Source organism: Nannobrachium achirus (genome assembly GCF_963921795.1).
Source record: "Nannobrachium achirus genome assembly, chromosome: 6".
Lineage (NCBI taxonomy): Eukaryota > Metazoa > Chordata > Actinopteri > Myctophiformes > Myctophidae > Nannobrachium > Nannobrachium achirus.
In genome coordinates this window covers 63,646,187-63,664,164 of record NC_137815.1, presented here as the reverse complement: position 1 = coordinate 63,664,164, position 17,978 = coordinate 63,646,187, and the positions used below count along the sequence as shown (strand labels likewise).

Sequence of the window (17,978 nt, the reverse complement as noted above, 5' to 3'; positions counted from 1 at the left end):
CAGCTGACATGAGTTTAATATGGACGGGTAAGAGAACAGAATAAGGACAACCATAGATCAGTGGTTCTCAATAGTTTTTGAGCTCGGGACCACTAGCATATCTCAAAATCTATAGTCAGGCAATACCTTGTAAACAAGTGTACAAACCTGTTCTCATTCCAGATAAACACTGGGTCTGTAGGACTATGGTCAAACATGCGGAGCATTTCTGACATTTTAAGTACTACTCTTCACCTCAAGAACCAGTTTAACAACTACAGTGGCTCTTGAACAAGTAGAAATTCTCAGACATAAAACATGTACTGCTAACCACTGTCAAAAATGTTGTGTTGTTATGCAGGCACGTGCACACATAGACATGAAAGGGGGCTTGAGCCCCTGCCCTTTTATCCGTCTGTAAAAAAGTGCCCTCTCCAGACCATGAATGCAGTTTTTACTATGGTGAAAGAAATGCAAATGCCCACTTTCCATGCCATACCCGAAGGCAGCATTCAAGAGAATTGCCTTGTCCAAACACTCCTGAACATGAATGCATCATCTTATGTTGAAATAATTGCCCTCACTGTGTAGAAATCCATGCCGTTACGCCACATCTCCAGTATTGCCTAGTATAGTAGTTTAGTGTGTTATCAAGTACTGAAAATAGCCGACTTCCAAGCTCACGACGCGCCGCGCCGCATTGTGAGCTTGGAGGTCTGCTATTTTCAATATTTTCACCAAAAGGCCCTTTTAGAAATTTCAGCCCCTGCCTCTCTAACATTCTCTGCACATCCCTGTTTTTATGGCTTATAGATCTTCTGTAGTGCTGCCAGTTCAGAGCAGCTAAGACGGGAAAAAAGGGCTTGGATCATTGACTCCTTTAGCATTGTGGAGGAGCACCCTGGGCCCTTTCCATACGAGCTGGGAAACGTAAGCAAGCTATTGAAGAGAGAACGTTTAAGGGTTCTTTAAAATTATACCTGTTATTTTCAGAAATGTCATATTTAGATCAGTGGTTCTCAACCTTTTCAGGCCGCCACCCCCAAAATAATCATATTTTAACTGGGGACCCCCCCACCCTGACGAGCACTAAGAGTTGAGACATTACATTTTGTATAAAATGGTTCTGTTGTGAAAATAGCAGATCTATACATACTCACAAAACCTCGCGTTGCGAGGCGTTGTGAGCATGTAGATCACAATTTATGCCTCTAATTATTTTACAATTTGGCCAATGTTTAATTTGTCATTTTAGAGATATTAAAAAGTCCTTAAATTGTCAAATGTGCAGATGCCCTCTACTCAAACTTTATGTTGGTTTGTTTACTGTTGAGTGAGAAGACAATGTTGCACATTATTAAGTTAATCATCTGGGGACCCCCCAAAATAATTTGGGGACCCCCCTGGGGTATCCCAGACCCACAGGTCGAGAACCACTGATTTAGATAACAATTACTAATTTAGCTATTTTTTGTGATTTGATTCAACCAAACATTTTCAGATGTTATTTCCATTCAAACGCATTTGATGTGTTTTTTTTTCAAAGGTAATTCACATTTTTGAGGTTATATAAAGTGTGTAAAATATGAGTGCTCTGATATTGCAGATCGACATCGAGCGCAAGTACCGTGTATATTTTGGTCTCTATGGAGCAGGGGTGGACGAGGAGCCAAAGGGAGTCCTCTCCATAGATAAAGAATCTGGCATCGTGTACGTCCACAAGGCTGTCGATTACGAGGAGATCCAAGTCCTCAAGGTTTGGACCTGCACATATTACGACTTACGTACATATCATGACGCTATGGGCCATATTTTCATCCATGCCATCTCTAAACACTTTTGCCATTTTTTTACTTTTTTCTTTTTCTTTTTTAATAGTTAAAATAGCTGATCTACAAGCTCACAACATGTCGATGTAGATCGTCTATTCAAAATATTTTAAAATATGTTTCAAAAGGGCAAAGACGTTAGGTAGGTAGGTAGGTACGTAGGTAGGTACGTACGTAGGTACTTTATTGATCCCCAAGGGGAAAGCAGCTCATATAGACATCAATGAAAACATGTCATGATAATAAATAAATATCTAAAAAAGTGTCTAAGTGTCTATCTAAGCAAGTGTCTATCTAAGCAAGCTAAACTATACAATAAATAACTGACAAACCAAACCAAACCAAACCAAACATTACTAATAGAGATCTGAAAGCTTGTATCCCACATCCCCCATCCTAACTGGCCTGGTCAAGCCAACCAGATGAGGAGTTGTACAGTCTTATTGCTGTGGGGGGATAAGGGGTAGTTTAGGGATAAGGGGTAAGGCATGGATGAAATATAGGGCGCATGTTTTTTTTTACCCCATATATATCTGCTTTCCTAAAAGCAATGTGTACATTTCAATGATTTCAAATGGGTGCTGTCTTATATTCTGTATAGCTGAGATTCGAGGCACTAAAGGAAGACCTATCATTGGACACCCAGTTGGGGGTTGAAGTTACCATACAAGACATCAACGATAACCCACCACGCTTTCAGAGAGACTTATATGAGTTAACCATCCGTGAAGAAGAGGTACAAGGTAAAGAATACAGATATACAATGTACATTTGTGAAATGACACTGTGACTGCATTTATCATAGTTTTAACGATTGAAAAATAGCATATATACAAGCTCACCGTGCGGCACCGAGTGCCGGGCTGCAAGCTTGTAGATCTACTATTTTTGAAAAAAAAAACATGAAAGTTTGTGGTAGTCTTTGAATATTTCAATAAAGGTTTTTGAAAAACCTATGTTTCTGTGTCAGTGATGCTCAAACCTTTTCATGTGAAGGACCCCCAAAATGATATGTATTTGGCCACGGTCCCCCATCTCAAAATATTTAGGTCCAGGGACCCCCCCAGAAGCAACATTTGAGTTACAAATGTTTTGCTTAAAAAATACATATATTCAAAGATTTGCACACATTTTCACGACTTAAAAAATAGCAGCTCTACAAGCTTGCAGCGCGGCACGTGGTGCCGCGCTGCGAGCTTGTATATCTGCTATTTTTCAATAGCTAAAGTATAAATTAATTAAGGCCTCTCCACCTTGGGCCCTAGTAACTCAGTCCCACTCCCCCCCCCCCCCCTTGTGACGCCCCTGTGTTTCCCCTCCAATAGGCTCCTTCCTCCTATCTGTGCTAGCCCATGACAGAGACAAGCGAGGAACACCAGCGTCAACCTTCCACTATGAAATCAAATCTGTGTCTCCAACACCACCGAACGCTGAGTTCTTTATTAATGATGTTGGCAGGATCTCATTTAAAGGATGTTTGGATTATGAGGCAGGTGACACATTTAACACCTAATATCTCAAAATTGTTTGAAATGTGTGAGTGAAGATAACTGAGCAGTAGGTCTATACATTTACCCAGTTTGTACTTTGAAACCTATCCACCTGTTTCCGCGGGAGTTTACTGGAGATTATTTGGACCACACTTCCGGTTTAACATGCAGCAGACATACAAGCTCACGTCGCGTTGCAGATGCAACCCGTTGTGAGCTTGTAAATCACACTCGGCTGCGGTGCCGGAAGCTCGGTACAACATCTGCGCAATGCACTATGGGCGTTGGAAACCTGTGGATACTTTGTTTTACAAGTCCATGCTTTTCATGCTGAAAAAAAAACACTCCAAAAACAAAAAAAATTGATTAAACACTATACATTATTTTAATGCCCCGACTTACTTACAGAACATAACCGTAAAGGCCTGTTTTATTGTTAATGCAAGAAATACGTAAAGACACCCTTTTCTTGAAAAAATAAACAATTGATGATCCTTCTTTTAATCCATTTAGGCCTATTAGTTAGGCCTAAATCAGAAATTAGCCTACAAAAACAAATATGTTGCTACATACTGTACATGTACTGTAAGCCCCTCCCATACACTAAAATGTGTTCCCAGCCTGAATTAAGTAACATGCCATGCATCCGTATTTACGTTGAGTAACCCTCCATCCCCCAACATTCACAAAAACGATGTGGTTGTTCCAGTTTTCTTACCTCACCTTAACTTTTATTGGGACAGAAGGATGCTACTGCAAATTATGAACGTCATTGTGCAATAATATAGGCATGAAACCTCTGTGTAGAATGTAATGTATGTAGGACAGATACATTCAACACAATCCATACAATAAATAAAGATTTACAGATTAATTTACAATTTAGGCATTTACAATAAGGTAATCACATACATAGAATGCAGAGAGATAGAAACTATAGGATCCCAGGTACAACAAGAACCCAGCACCCGTCTAAACAATATACAGATACAAAAAATGACCTGTTTGTTTATCCGTACTCTGTATTCAGGTGAGTGACAGTTACACAGTGCTTGTGGAGGCCATGGACCATGGAGAGGTGGTCCAACTGTCAAGTTCAACCACGGTGCTAATTCATATCCAGGATGGCAACAACCATCTGCCGACTATCAGCGGACAAACAGTACGTATTCACGTTATCAACGCTTTAACACCAAATTTAGGAACAAATACAAAATGTCAGATAGTCAGGCATCGATTGTTGTAGTTCAGGAGACGATCACTTGGGTTAAGATATACTTTATTGACCAGAATGAAGCAGAAAGCAAGCATCACACAACATGGCATATTGAGCACCCTACTATAGAGACAGCATAGAATCTAAGCCTATATCTAAGCGCATAGTATTGGCAGCCTACCTTAGCTCTACTATAAGACAGCATAGAATCTATAGCCTAAGTTAGCATGGTTTGGCATGGGGTTCTGCCTCGGGCCATGGCTCGCTGAACCCACGATCCTCATGTTACCATGAGCATCGAGGGCATAATCTAATTACAGCGAGCCCTGGCCCGATACCCCCCGAGGGGGATCTAAGGCAGAACCTGAAGGTGGCGCTGGGGTGGTGGCGGGGCAGTGCTATGCAACGAGACTGAGTCCCACCATCTGACTTCCCTAAGAACTATGGGTAAGGGGGGGGCAGGACCTAATGACCCACCCCCCTCCGCGCGCGCGCTCCCTTGGGACCGCCCCCTGAACTCGCTTTGATCCTTACGAATCGTCGCACTATTTCAGGAGACGATCACTTGGGTTAAGATATACTTTATTGACCAGAATGAAGCAGAAAGCAAGCATCACACAACATGGCATATTGAGCACCCTACTATAGAGACAGCATAGAATCTAAGCCTATATCTAAGCGCATAGTATTGGCAGCCTACCTTAGCTCTACTATAAGACAGCATAGAATCTATAGCCTAAGTTAGCATGGTTTGGCATGGGGTTCTGCCTCGGGCCATGGCTCGCTGAACCCACGATCCTCATGTTACCATGAGCATCGAGGGCATAATCTAATTACAGCGAGCCCTGGCCCGATACCCCCCAAAACTACAAACCCCCAAAGCACGCCAAAATCTCAGAATCCCATGCCAGTGCTAGCCAATATTACTAAGCAAAATATTAAGCAATGATATTGGCAGCTTGCCAAAACGCTATAAGTACTGCTAAAGCAATTTAATAATTAAGAATGTTAGCAGCTGCAGACCGAAACCAACGGTGAGGAAGGTGGTACTGCTGACTATAACGATATACTGCAATCTGACTGAAGCCATACTAAACACCCTAGAGAAAGCGGAAGCAGCAACATGGACGTATATATATATAGACAGCAGAACCAAAAGCAGCGATGAAACCTTTAATTCATATAACTACAGCGTCATACAGCTTCACATCCTACCTAACTAACACCCCAGCAACCACCTAGCTTTTGCATGATAGAATATTGGAGCGCGCAGCGATGCAATTAACCTAGAACGAGCAACCTATCAGCAACACAGTGGCCTACTATAGTGCGGCAGCACTGACATATCTAACTTGCAGCAATACTGAAACTATCTAACTTGCAGTACTGCTAAACGGCCCAAGTGAATAACGGGAGCAGCATCACTGAAAACTATATAACTGACAGCAGAACCAGAAGCAGTGGTGAGCACCGTTTATTCAGAATAATAATCTTATGCCAGTGCTAGCCAACGGCGAAGGAGGCAGCTTGGCTGTAATCTAAGCAAAACCTTTTAACCTTACTGCGGAGCGGGGGGCAACTAAACTATGTACCGCCTAACCTAATGCTTTAGAGCGCTATGGAATACTAAAGGCAACAGCGAATGAATGCGCGATTACTGCTGAGCCGGAGGCAATTACACTATACCTACTGACCGACTCTAGAGCGCTATTGTATACTAGAATGAGCCAGCAAAGAAAAAGCACAGTAGTACCGAATGTATTAATACTAGCAGCTTCCCTAAAGCCAACCAGCGATAAGAAGGTAGCTCTACTTTTAGCGATGCTAGTGGGCAGGAGCCACTAAGTATAACACTAATTAAAGACCTGTGGAGCGCAGCAGAGAGGCAGCACGAAAAACACACAAATATATCAGGTATACGCCGAAGCAGAGCAGCAAACTGTACTGGTGTAACCTTGAAGGACACCTTGCCTTGCATTTTACATACATGTGCAACACAGCAATAAACCTATGCAGGTGAGAGGCAGCAATAGAACACACAACCTTAACAGGTATACACTGAAGCAGAACCGCATAATGTAACCTTCTAAACCTGTGCTAATGGTGCGGCCGCTTCAGTCCTGAGTTGCGTGGTCTTGATGCTCATGACAGCTGGGCGTGCTGGACTTCATATGCAGAGTGTGATGAACGGACACGGCTGCCGATGCCCGATGGCTAAAGGATTTCATGGTTGATGACGGCACCCGGAGCACTGCTGTTGTCGCTGCACCGGTCCAGAGAGAGAGCTGTGCGAAGGTTTGGGAGACAGGCTGTCGGGCGGGGGGGCCGGCGTGCAGGCAGCCAGCTGGGTGGGCAGGCTGCAGCTCTCGGTTTTATGCCGAACCAGGTGCGTGTCATGGGTGCCCGGCGTCGGGAGCAGACATCAGGCGGATGACCAGGTGTTTCGGCATGGAAATAAAGGACGGAAAAGTGGGTTAGTTCTGCTGCAGAGTCCGCTGAAGCACATATAAGAACTCAACCCAAACCACATCTTGACTTTTAAAGTCAAGCAATGCAAGAGAGCGGCTAAAACCCAACAAACAGAACAAGCGAATGTGCTGCTATTTAACTATGGCTACCCTTTATTTCCCAGCTTAGAGAGCGACTGACACCCCAACAGAACCGACCAAGCAAATGCGCCGCTATTTACCTGCTAGAGTCTGGCTCCGCAATGCTTCCGGGATAGCCGTCGCTGGTGAGAGGAATGGAGTTCCCGCCGCTGGTGCTGGAACTGCCGTTCCCGGGTTCCTTCGCGGCATGATGGCGGCGTGACCGGCGTCGGCGTGTTACAGCATGACAACGCCCCCGGAAAAGGGGCCTGCGCCCCACAAGCTTCCAGCACGATGCGGCGGGTTGGCGGGCATGCCGACCGCCTTGCTTGCGTTAGCTGATGCTGTAGTAGCAGAGCCCTTTGCCATGCCAATCGACTCCTGACTGGCTTCATGGTATTATACAGCCGTGGACGAAGCTATAGAGATGACATGTTAATAGAAAAAACGCAGCGGCTGCGGCATGACGCTGCAATGCCATACATGCAGCCGCTCCGGCCTGAAACTGAAAAACATGATGTTAGCAGGCATGTAGCAGCCGCAGCACGAAGCTATGAAGAAAACACACTGTTAGCGGAACATGTAGCAGCTTAGCCTGCAGCTGCCATGATAACATGATGCTGTAGTAGATGCCTGCCGCCGCTCCGGCATGGATCTGTAGAGACATAATAGTGTTAGCAACAGACCTGTAGCACTTTAGCCTGAAGCTGCCATGATAACATGATGCTGTAGTAGCGGGCCTGCCACAGCTCCGGCATGGATCTGTAGTGATAAAGTAATGTTAGCAGCCGACATGTAGCACTTTAGCCTGAAGCTGAAAAGAAAGCATGTCGTTAGCAGCCTTTATCCTGGAGCTGCAATGGTGAACATGATAGCAACAGTCCTGTGGCCGCTTTAATGTGCTTGTAAAGATAAACAACTCGTCATTTTTCACTAGCAGTAGCCTTAGCTGTAATTATTAGCTCGAGTGCCGCAGCTACGGAAACACCACAAGGACATACAGCTCGATACGCGGTGACCCAGAACTATAACCTTAGATAAAAACGAATACGGCAGCTCGATAGTGGATAGTATCCAAATACTTCACCTCATGAACAAACACTAGTTATAGGGCTTGTCAAACCCTAAAAACTGAGAGGAAAGCCTGCCGATCTGCAGCTTGTCAAAATGCCTTTAGAATAAACAAGCTGCAAACGAAGCCTGAATGAATGACTTCCACTGGCCCGACGTGACCACGATTCTTACTACTAACACGACCTAGCTTGTATAGTAGCATGAGTGAAGCATAGACATGCTAGTACGTGCGCATCCCTGCCATATTAAACTGCGCGTGCACATAAATAATATAACGAAAAGAATCGTAACGGACCTATTGACAAGTGACAAGGAGGTTGAATGCTAGGCTACATTACCCGTTGTGCTCGGTATGCGCAGAACGTGCGCAACCCTTCGCTTCGTGACGTTACCCTCTGCTAGCCTGTATGCTAGGTAGATGCTGACTACGGACACACGCAACTCCCAAGGAATAGACAGCTTGAAGAGTCATTACAGTTCGATAGCCAACATCTTTAGCTACATGCGTCCTGAGTTGTAAGCTAGCCGACTATCAACAAACAGCTCATGGCTGGAATGAACCATAGCTCATACAGTAGCAGAACGGACAACATCATCGATAATAAAATATGTGGAACAAATGAGGGCAGCTAGACGTTAGGTAGATGCTGTTTACAGACACATGCAACCTACATAAACAACCCTCCTGAATTGGGCCATCGACATAATAACTAAAACATACACATGGAAACCGAGGAGAGGCAGCCTTCTCCTGGCCCGCCATGCCTGTAGTTCATACGCCTCTTACTTCTAACACGGCACCGCGGCTTGAAATGATAGATAACTACACTTCCCACCCACCGTGCTTAGTTATGCACCGACGGGCGCAACCCTCCGCTTGATGACGTAACTCTGTTAGCGTGGACGCCAGGTATATGCTGTTTACATACACACGCAACCTACGTAAAATAATATCATCCTGAATTAGTCATTGCTGTTCATAGGGGCAACGATTTAACACGGGCCATTACTTGTGCTTTGGATATGAATAGCAAGCTGTTTTAGCAGCTAATAGCTACTATTAAAGAAGTTATAGCTAGCCAGCTAACAACAGCACAAAACTACCCCCTGGCTGACTGTCTGAATGGAGAAAACGCTTGCCCAACAACTAGCAGATAAGGCCAGCGCCATCAACAACAACACGGCCACTGTTACCAGCACCGCACCTGGGTTTACCTTAGCGAACGGTAGCAGAGCAATGGCCCGCAAAGGCACAATAAGAATAGCTTGGCAACAACAACAATGGCCCAAACATATTTAAATTAGCTTAGCAACAACAACTGCTGCATTGGATCAGCAGCACTGCACTGCGGATATCAGCTGGGAATCAGCAACATCCGCTGAGACCACAACTTGTTGAAACAGTACTAGAACCCTTCTACAGTCTATGACTAGAATACAGCAGTGTCCACCCGAATCCACGATCCCAGAGTTTTTCCATACAACCTTGCCTTGATCCCAGCATAGACAGCAGCGAAAAACACGATCCAAGCAGAAGTCAGCAGCACAAACAACCAGTAACCCCTTCGAGACAGCCATGCGTAGCAGCAGCAGCAGTGCTATGCAACGAGACTGAGTCCCACCATCTGACTTCCCTAAGAACTATGGGTAAGGGGGGGGCAGGACCTAATGACCCACCCCCCTCCGCGCGCGCGCTCCCTTGGGACCGCCCCCTGAACTCGCTTTGATCCTTACGAATCGTCGCACTATTTTTGAGTTTTTGCAGTGGACTTTGATGACACTGTGCTATAGGGCATGGGTCTTCAACAGGGAGTCCTGGACCACTAGGGGGTCCTCAGAGTTACTACAGAGGGTCCTCCAAATCTTTGAGCGACAGAAAGTTTTTTTCTCCTTTTTTATATTAACCGCTTGAACCCTAGTGTCCATATTCTGAGAACTTTAGCCAAAAATAGCAGATCTACAAGCGCACAACGCCTCGCGCTGCGAGGCGTTGTGAACTTGTAGATCAGCTATTTTCGGCAAAGAACTTTGGTGTAGAGCGGAAAAGGAGCAGACTATGTACAGAGTGAAAGGTCAAATTTATTAAGTATTTACGGTTCGAGTGGTTAAATATCTGAAAACACACATTGACATGCATTCAAAATACACTGATGATTGACTGATGAATCTATGATAAGGTTGTGGGGGTCCCTGCTTCATCTCTCTCTCAACTAAGGGGTCCTTGGCCTGAAAACGTTCAAGACCCCTGCTATAGGGCCATGGAAATCAGTCACTATAGACACCTTCCATTCATGAAAGAAGAAATGACTAACACTACCACAGTGAAATATAGGCTTATATAACTTGGATTGTTTGTTTTGACCTCTCTGTCTTTGCTGCATATGGCAGGGCACTGGAAACGTGACAGAAGGAGAGACGGGGTCGTCTCCTCTCAGACTACACACCACTGATAGGGACAGCAAGAACAGCCCGGCATGGAGGGCCACATACAGCATCAGCGGTGACAAGGGCGGGCATTTCATGATTCAGACCGAAAGAGACACCAACGATGGAATCCTGACTGTTGTAAAAGTGAGTTCTGTTTGACTGCATACTTTGCATTTTATTGGCGAACCCCTCCAGTCTTAGAACATTGTAATTACCATATGTTTTTTTGCTGTGCAAACGTACAGCCTCCTGTGTGCTAGACTCAAATGTATAAATTTAGTTTTCATTCATAAACACATCAATAATAAATAATATTAATGGCAATAATAAACGCTATTAACGATTCTAATTATCTATTCAAAACATCATCACAATAGATGAAGAATGGAAGTTCTTCAGTGAAGAAGAGGCACTGCATGATATATTTTTTGATAAAAACATTGTTTTTGTTGGACCTAACAATCAATGTTTTTTTCCCCTCCATGCCTTCTAATGCAAGTTGTCAAAATACTTCAGGCTCCGCTCCCTAAACCCTTGCCAGATTTGTTGAAACACCTGAGGACCTACACAATCTGACCATGATTCCCACTGATGTACTATGGCAGATTTTCCAGCACAAGTTTACGTCTAACCGTACTTCGGCTAAATGGCGATTATTATACTCTGTAAATCAGGAGTCTTCAACAGGGGGTCCTCAGAGTTACTACAGGGGGTCTTCCAAATCTTCCAATATTTTTTATATTAACAACTTGAACCCTGGTGTCCATATTCTGAGAACTGTAGCCAAAAATAGCAGATCTACAAGCTCACAACGCCTCGCGCTACGAGGCGTTGTGAGCTTGTAGATCGGCTATTTTCGGCAAAGAGGTTTGGTGTAGAGGGGAAAAAGAGCGGACTAAGTACAGAGTAAAAGGTCAAGTTCATTAGGTAATGACGGCTCAAGTGGTTAAATATCTGAAAACACAAATTGACATGAATCTAAAATACACTGATGATTGTGCTGTCAAACGATGAAACAATATGGCATCTATGAGAAGGCTGTGGGGGTCCCTGCTTCATCACTCTCTCAACTAAGGGGTCCTTGGCCTGAAAACGTTGCAGACCCCTGCTGTAAATCCATCCAAAACAACGAGGGCAACCTTATAATGGTATTCATAGTTGAGCTGCTAGAGTGGGATGTTTACTGCGCTCTCAGTAAAATAGAATAGAATAGACTTGATAAACAGGTTGCTGCAGCCTGCAGGGGAATGTAGTCAGTGGACTTAAGTATAGGTGCGGTCAGGTCAGGTCAGGTTAGGTCAGGTCAGGTCAGGTTAGGTTAGGTCAGTTCAGGTCAGGGAAGTGGACCTCAGACTGCACCAGGATATCAGCAACAAATATCTTGAATCCAACCATTGTGCAAAACAATTAGAATGTGCAAAGAAGTGTGGGATGGGTGAATTAAAACAAGATAGCAGGTTTCAGTTACATGCTCTATTCAGTGCTCATTGTAGAGCCATCCATTTACAATGATTTATTTATTATCTTAACATCATCTAGGAAACTTAATGCAGGGAGGTTGTAGTGTAGGCTATAAAACACATCAGCCTTCTCCTTTGGAATTGCATTACGGAACATACACGTTGTTACATTTTATGGGTTTATTTCGTCATATAACGCAACATATGGTGAAGTATTGTAGTGTAGGTGATTGCAACAACGCACAATGTAGTGAAAGTTGAAAACGAATTGAAAGCCAAATATTTGAAACCTTCCGCAATTCTGCCAATAATATATCCTTTGAGACACACATCCGATTTTTTTCCCCAGGCCAAATAAGGGAATCGCGTGAGGTTGATCCGCTTGCCCAATTCGCTCATTCTAGGACATGGCGTGAGTGTAATCAGAAGAATAGATCAGAAGTTATGACAATGTGTTGGTTGTTAGTTTTGTCCCAACAGGTTGCAGCTTGTGCCTCTGGTATACATGAATTATACATAACATGGACTACATGGTGTGGTGTGTACATGGTGGTATATAGTCAATTCTAAAATGGCTAGTTCCATTCCTTGATTCTGATTGGCTGGTTTCTCTTTAATTGCTGTGGTATATGAGACTATAATCCACACCTTGAATCAGTTTATATCAAACCCAGGTGCGTTATTTCTTTCCACAGTGTTCCACTGTGCACCAATTATCTGCATCTGTGTTGTTGGCAAAAAAGCTGGGAACTACTTTCTTGTAGCTGGGAACTACTTTCTTGCAGACCTTGTAGTGAATTATTAGTGAAATAGAACAGCGGCCGGAATGAGGATCAGCATCTCTAAATCTGAGGCCATGGTTCTCAGCAGGAAACCGATGGATTGTGCAGTCCAAGTAGGGAATGAGGCTTTACTCCAGGTGAAGGAGATGAAGTATCTCGGGGTCTTGTTCACGAATGAGAGAAAGGGGAAGACGGAGAAGGAGATCAGCCGGAGAATCGGAGCAGCAGGAGCGGTTTTGCAGTCGCTAAATCGCACTGTGGTGAAGAAAAAAGAGTTGAGCCGGAAGGCAAAGCTCTCTGTCTACCAAGCAATCTTCGTTCCTACTCTCACCTATGGTCATGAAGTGTGGGTCATGACCGAAAGTATAAGGTCGCGGGTGCAAGCGGCCGAAATGGGTTTCCTCAGACGGGTGGCTGGTATCTCCCTTAGAGATAGGGTAAATCTGGAGGTCTCAGTTGGAACTGTTACCCCCGCGACCCGATTCCGGATAAGTGGTTGAAGATGGATGGATGGATGGATAGAACAGTTTTAATTGGTACATGTCTATGATTTATCATGTTGCCATTGCCATATTGTAACCGTTTTATAAAAGCAATAAGCCATGCGAGGCATGTGGTTACCTGTATTATAACGGCTGAGAGGGTTTGGTTTCGCCTCGTGTCTCACCACGCCTCTCGGCCATTATAAATACCAGGTATGCTTCTTGTGGCTTATTGCTTCATCCTTGCACAATAGAGGCACTGATTCATATAATTTTATTTGGAAGAAGAAGCAAGTGTTACGTGTGTCAATCCACATGTTTAATTATATTGTTTATGGATCTCGTTTTCATGTCTTAGGGGTTTCTGGCGGTACGGACTGACAATGTAAACTGGCAAACAAATCAGTCAGCTTTAAAGGACAACTTTGTTTTTTTATAACAAGGGTTAATATTTTAGATTGTAATTAGAGAAAAGAAAAAGTGAGTGTTAAAATGTTTTCATTTGCTTCGTTCTATTGTTTTATCGCGTTTACCGTGCTAAAATGTGGGGCATGCTTACTCATGGGGGCAAGCGTACAAGTGGCTAAATATGTCTTTTTAGACACAATAAGCCAGCAGTTTCTTTATTGCTATTTACAGTAACTCTTCTAGCCCCCATAAGTCACATCCAACAAGGTTGCGTTGTATCTTGGGAATGGGCTTATTTTGTGTAAAACAAGATATTTAGCCACTTGTACGCATGCCCCCATCCACTGAAATAAGAATACAATAGATAGAAAACAATAGAAAGAAGTACATGAAATCAATTTAACACTCATCTTTTATGTTCTTTAACCCATTCAGAATTTAGCCATCAGAATTTAGCCTACAAAAACAAATATGTTGCAACATACTACATAGTACATGTACTGTAAGCCCCTCCCATACACTAAAATGTGTACCCGGCCTGAATGGGTTAATTACAATCTAAAATATGAACCCTTGTTGTAAAAAACTAAAGTTGTCCTTTAAATAATAATTTGGCTCCTTACATTTGGGTGCACTGTGTCATTTCAGGCCTTGGACTTTGAAGAGGGTGCAGAGAGAGAACTATCCATCTCAGTGGAGAACGAGGTGCCATATTTCTCGTGTAAAGTGACGGAGAGGACCTCCTCTGGCCTCTGGAAGGTTGAGACCACCAGGGGAGGCAGAACTAGTTCAGCTCGAACAGTGTCAGAGTCACAATCTGTGACGGTCATCATTCAAGTCGAGGACGCCAATGACGCCCCGATGTTTACCGTGGCTGTCACAGAGGTGGTGGTGGAGGAGAATGCAGCCATTGGAACAGATGTGGGGGGCGTAACAGCTGTCGATCCTGACAACAGTCATGCTAAAGATTTTGTGTAAGTAAAAAAAACAAAAAACACTTTCTTTCTTTTTTTTTACCAGGGGTCTTCAACAGGGGGTCCCCAGAGTTACTACAGGGGGTCCTCCAAATCTTTGAGTGATAGAAATATTTTTGTCCTTTTTTATATTAACCACTTGAACCCTAGCGTCCATATTCGGAGAACTTTAGCCACAAATAGCAGATCTACAAGCTTGTAGATCAGCTATTTTTGGCAAAGAGCTTTGGTGTAGAGGGGAAAAAGAGCAGACTAAGTACAGAGTGAAAGAGAGTTTATTAAGTATTGACAGTTCTAGTGGTTAAATATCTGAAAACACAAATTGACATGAATCCAAAATACACTGATGATTGTGCTGTCAAACAATGAAACTGTATGGAATCTATGAACAGGTTGTAGGGGTCCCTGCTTCGTCTCTCTCTCAGCTAAGGGGTCCTTGGCCTGAAAACATTGAAGACCCCTGTTTTATACAAATTGATAATTCATTTGGAACTGAATTATGGGCTCAGACGATAGGATATCAAATATCTTCTATGTATCAACAGGTATATGATAGCAGATGATCCTGATGGTTGGGTGAAAGTGGATCCTCACACAGGCAACATCACTACAGCCAAGATGTTGGACAGAGAATCTCCTCATGCCAACAATGGCACCTATACCGTCATACTGCATGCGGTTGACAATGGTAAAGCACCAAAGTCTGACGTCATTTACGTACACATCCTACCTGGGTCCTGTTTTTTCCCATTTCGTCATATAAGAACTGTTTTCCAAAAACAAATTATTTTGGCGGTTTGACTCATGTGGATATGAAGAATCAACTGACTGCGAGAAAGCGCTAATGTTACTCCCACTGAATTTGTTATTTTTTTGTCAGAAACAGACTATTATCTATTATCAACCGGCTCCCAGGCGACCCTGTGGGGGTCCCCGGAGTATCAAAAATGAGTGACTTACCATCGTAAACGATGCAGAGCCAACTCCCGACAATATCGCAGAGACAGTTTGTTTATTTTTGGACCACGATTCTTATCTACCTGTTTCCAACGTCCCATTGTGCATTGCACAGAAGGCATGCAGATTTCCAGCGTCGCAGCCGAGTGTGATCTACAAGCTCACATCGGTTGCATCTGTGACGCGGCGTGAGCTTAGATAGATACCTTTATTATCCCAAGGGGGAAAATCAGTTGCCCAGAGGCAGCACAGCAGTATAAAAAGCTTGTACGGCTGCTGTTAACCGGATGTGTCCCACAAATAATTCTACCGTAAATTCTGCCGGAAACAGGTGGATATGAGAATATTTTAAGATGACCCAAAGTTAAGGCCTATGCATACTAGGGTGAAGTTAGTAGCGCCTCACCTTTTTAGGTGAGGAGCTTGTTCTGTTCTGGAGTATGAATGAAACTTTATTCTCCATAGAGAAATTAGAGAAGTCAGTACTTCACTACTCTATGCCATGATATGGACAACATTTATTTATTTCATATTTTCACAACCATGCAATTTATTTCAATTGCGCTTTTCCCTGCACTTGTAACACAAGTTTGTGTTTGTCACAGGTAACCCGCCTATGACAGGTACAGCTACTCTGCTGATTCATGTGAAGGATCAGAATGACAATTTGCCCCAGCTGACCGTGAACCATGTGGACATGTGCGTGTCTGACGGCCCCACCACCAGCACAATAACAGCCGTTGACCTGGACAGTGAGCCTTTTGGAGGACCCTTTACATTTGAACTGCTGGGGGACGTAATGGGAAAATGGAAATTAGATCCTTTACATGGTAACACATTTATTATTTTTTGTTTGAAGCGCTGTTGAACCTTGCTAGAACCTTGGCTTGTAATAGCTACCTGGCATTGAATAATTCTAAATATTGTCCATCATCTATCATCTATCTGTCACTTCTATGCTCCTGGATGGAGTACAGAAGAAGTGATTCCATTAACACTCACTGCCAAAACAGGTCTCAGAATCGCACTTTTAGGACATAAACTAAATGTATTTATGTTAATGCAAACAAAGAGGACTTGTAATACATTAAATAAAATATACTGGTATTGGGTAAGGTGAGATAGCTGTATTTCTGTCATAATTACCCTTCAAGGCTCAATGCAAAGTTCAATATCGCTTATTGCATGACCAGAGAAGCACAAAATCACAATATTACAAATATTTAATGCAATTTACCATTCATTCCCTCAGGCTACACTGTGAACCTGGTGAGAGATTCAAGTGTATTTGCTGGTCCACACACCGTCGAGCTGAAGATATCAGACCTGCAGGGCCAGAGTGGCATCTACAACCTCTCTGTGACAGTGTGTGACTGCTCTGTGACGCCCAACTGCCACATCAGGAGGACCACAGGCTCCAATGTCAGCTATGGCGCCGTCATGGCTGTGTTTGCTGCCTTGCTCCTGCTCCTGTGTAAGAACATCTGCTCCATTTGTTTTGGTGGCTGAACGTTGTAATTTTGAGAACCCCCAGTTTTGGTATGGATTAGGCCAGGGGTCTTCAACAGGGGGTCCGGGACCCCTAGGGGGTCCGTAGAGCAGGGGGTCCTCCAACTCTTTGTGTGATAGAAACTTGTTTTTTTCCCTTTTTTATATTAACAACTTGAACTCTAGTTTCCATATTCTGAGAACTTTAGCCAAACATAGCCGATCTACAAGCTACAAAAGAAATAGCCGATCTACAACGCCTCGCGCTGCGAGGCATTGTGAGCTTGTAGATCGGCTATTTTCGGCAAAGAGGTTTGGTGTAGAGGGGACAAATTTAACAAAAGAATGTTTAAGTGGTTAAACACAAATTGACATGAACCCAAAATATACTGATGATCGTGCTGTCAAACAATGAAACTATATGGAATCTATGAGAAGGTTGTGGGGGTCCCTGCCTCATCTCTCTCTCAACTAAGGGGTCCTTGGCCTGAAAACATTGAAGACCCCTGGATTAGGCCACAGACCCATCCATTTATTTTTACACTGTCAGAGTTACAAACATTCAAGTGTCCATTTATGTTTGATTCTCATTCAGGTAACATTTTGTTCATGGGAGATGCCTTACATATTCTTGTTTATCCTTGCAGGTTGGCCAAGCAAGGGGCAGTAACTAGGGGGAAAAAGACTATTTTATAACATTTGTATTCAATGTTTTTTTTTTCACCAGGCAGATTATTAAGAGCTAAATATAATTTACAATCATGGCCTGGGGAACTCCTGGCAATACAACTGTAATGGGTTTGTAGGTTCAGGGCCCTGTTGTC

General features: G+C 43.6%; 1 protein-coding gene across 1 annotated transcript in view; it reads left to right on the top strand.

Moving 5' to 3' along the window:
* Positions 1-17,978, top strand: part of LOC308287240 (cadherin-like protein 26) — a gene marked incomplete at both ends in the record, with an annotated part of 48,436 nt that overhangs the window by 26,339 nt on the left and 4,119 nt on the right. Inside the window, 10 exons of the mRNA XM_080728355.1 lie at positions 793-909; positions 1,586-1,735; positions 2,410-2,551; positions 3,134-3,297; positions 4,329-4,460; positions 10,565-10,747; positions 14,384-14,709; positions 15,255-15,397; positions 16,272-16,496; positions 16,919-17,140. Coding sequence (XP_080584481.1) covers positions 793-909; positions 1,586-1,735; positions 2,410-2,551; positions 3,134-3,297; positions 4,329-4,460; positions 10,565-10,747; positions 14,384-14,709; positions 15,255-15,397; positions 16,272-16,496; positions 16,919-17,140 — 1,804 coding nt within the window. The remainder of the gene's footprint in view (positions 1-792; positions 910-1,585; positions 1,736-2,409; positions 2,552-3,133; positions 3,298-4,328; positions 4,461-10,564; positions 10,748-14,383; positions 14,710-15,254; positions 15,398-16,271; positions 16,497-16,918; positions 17,141-17,978) is intronic.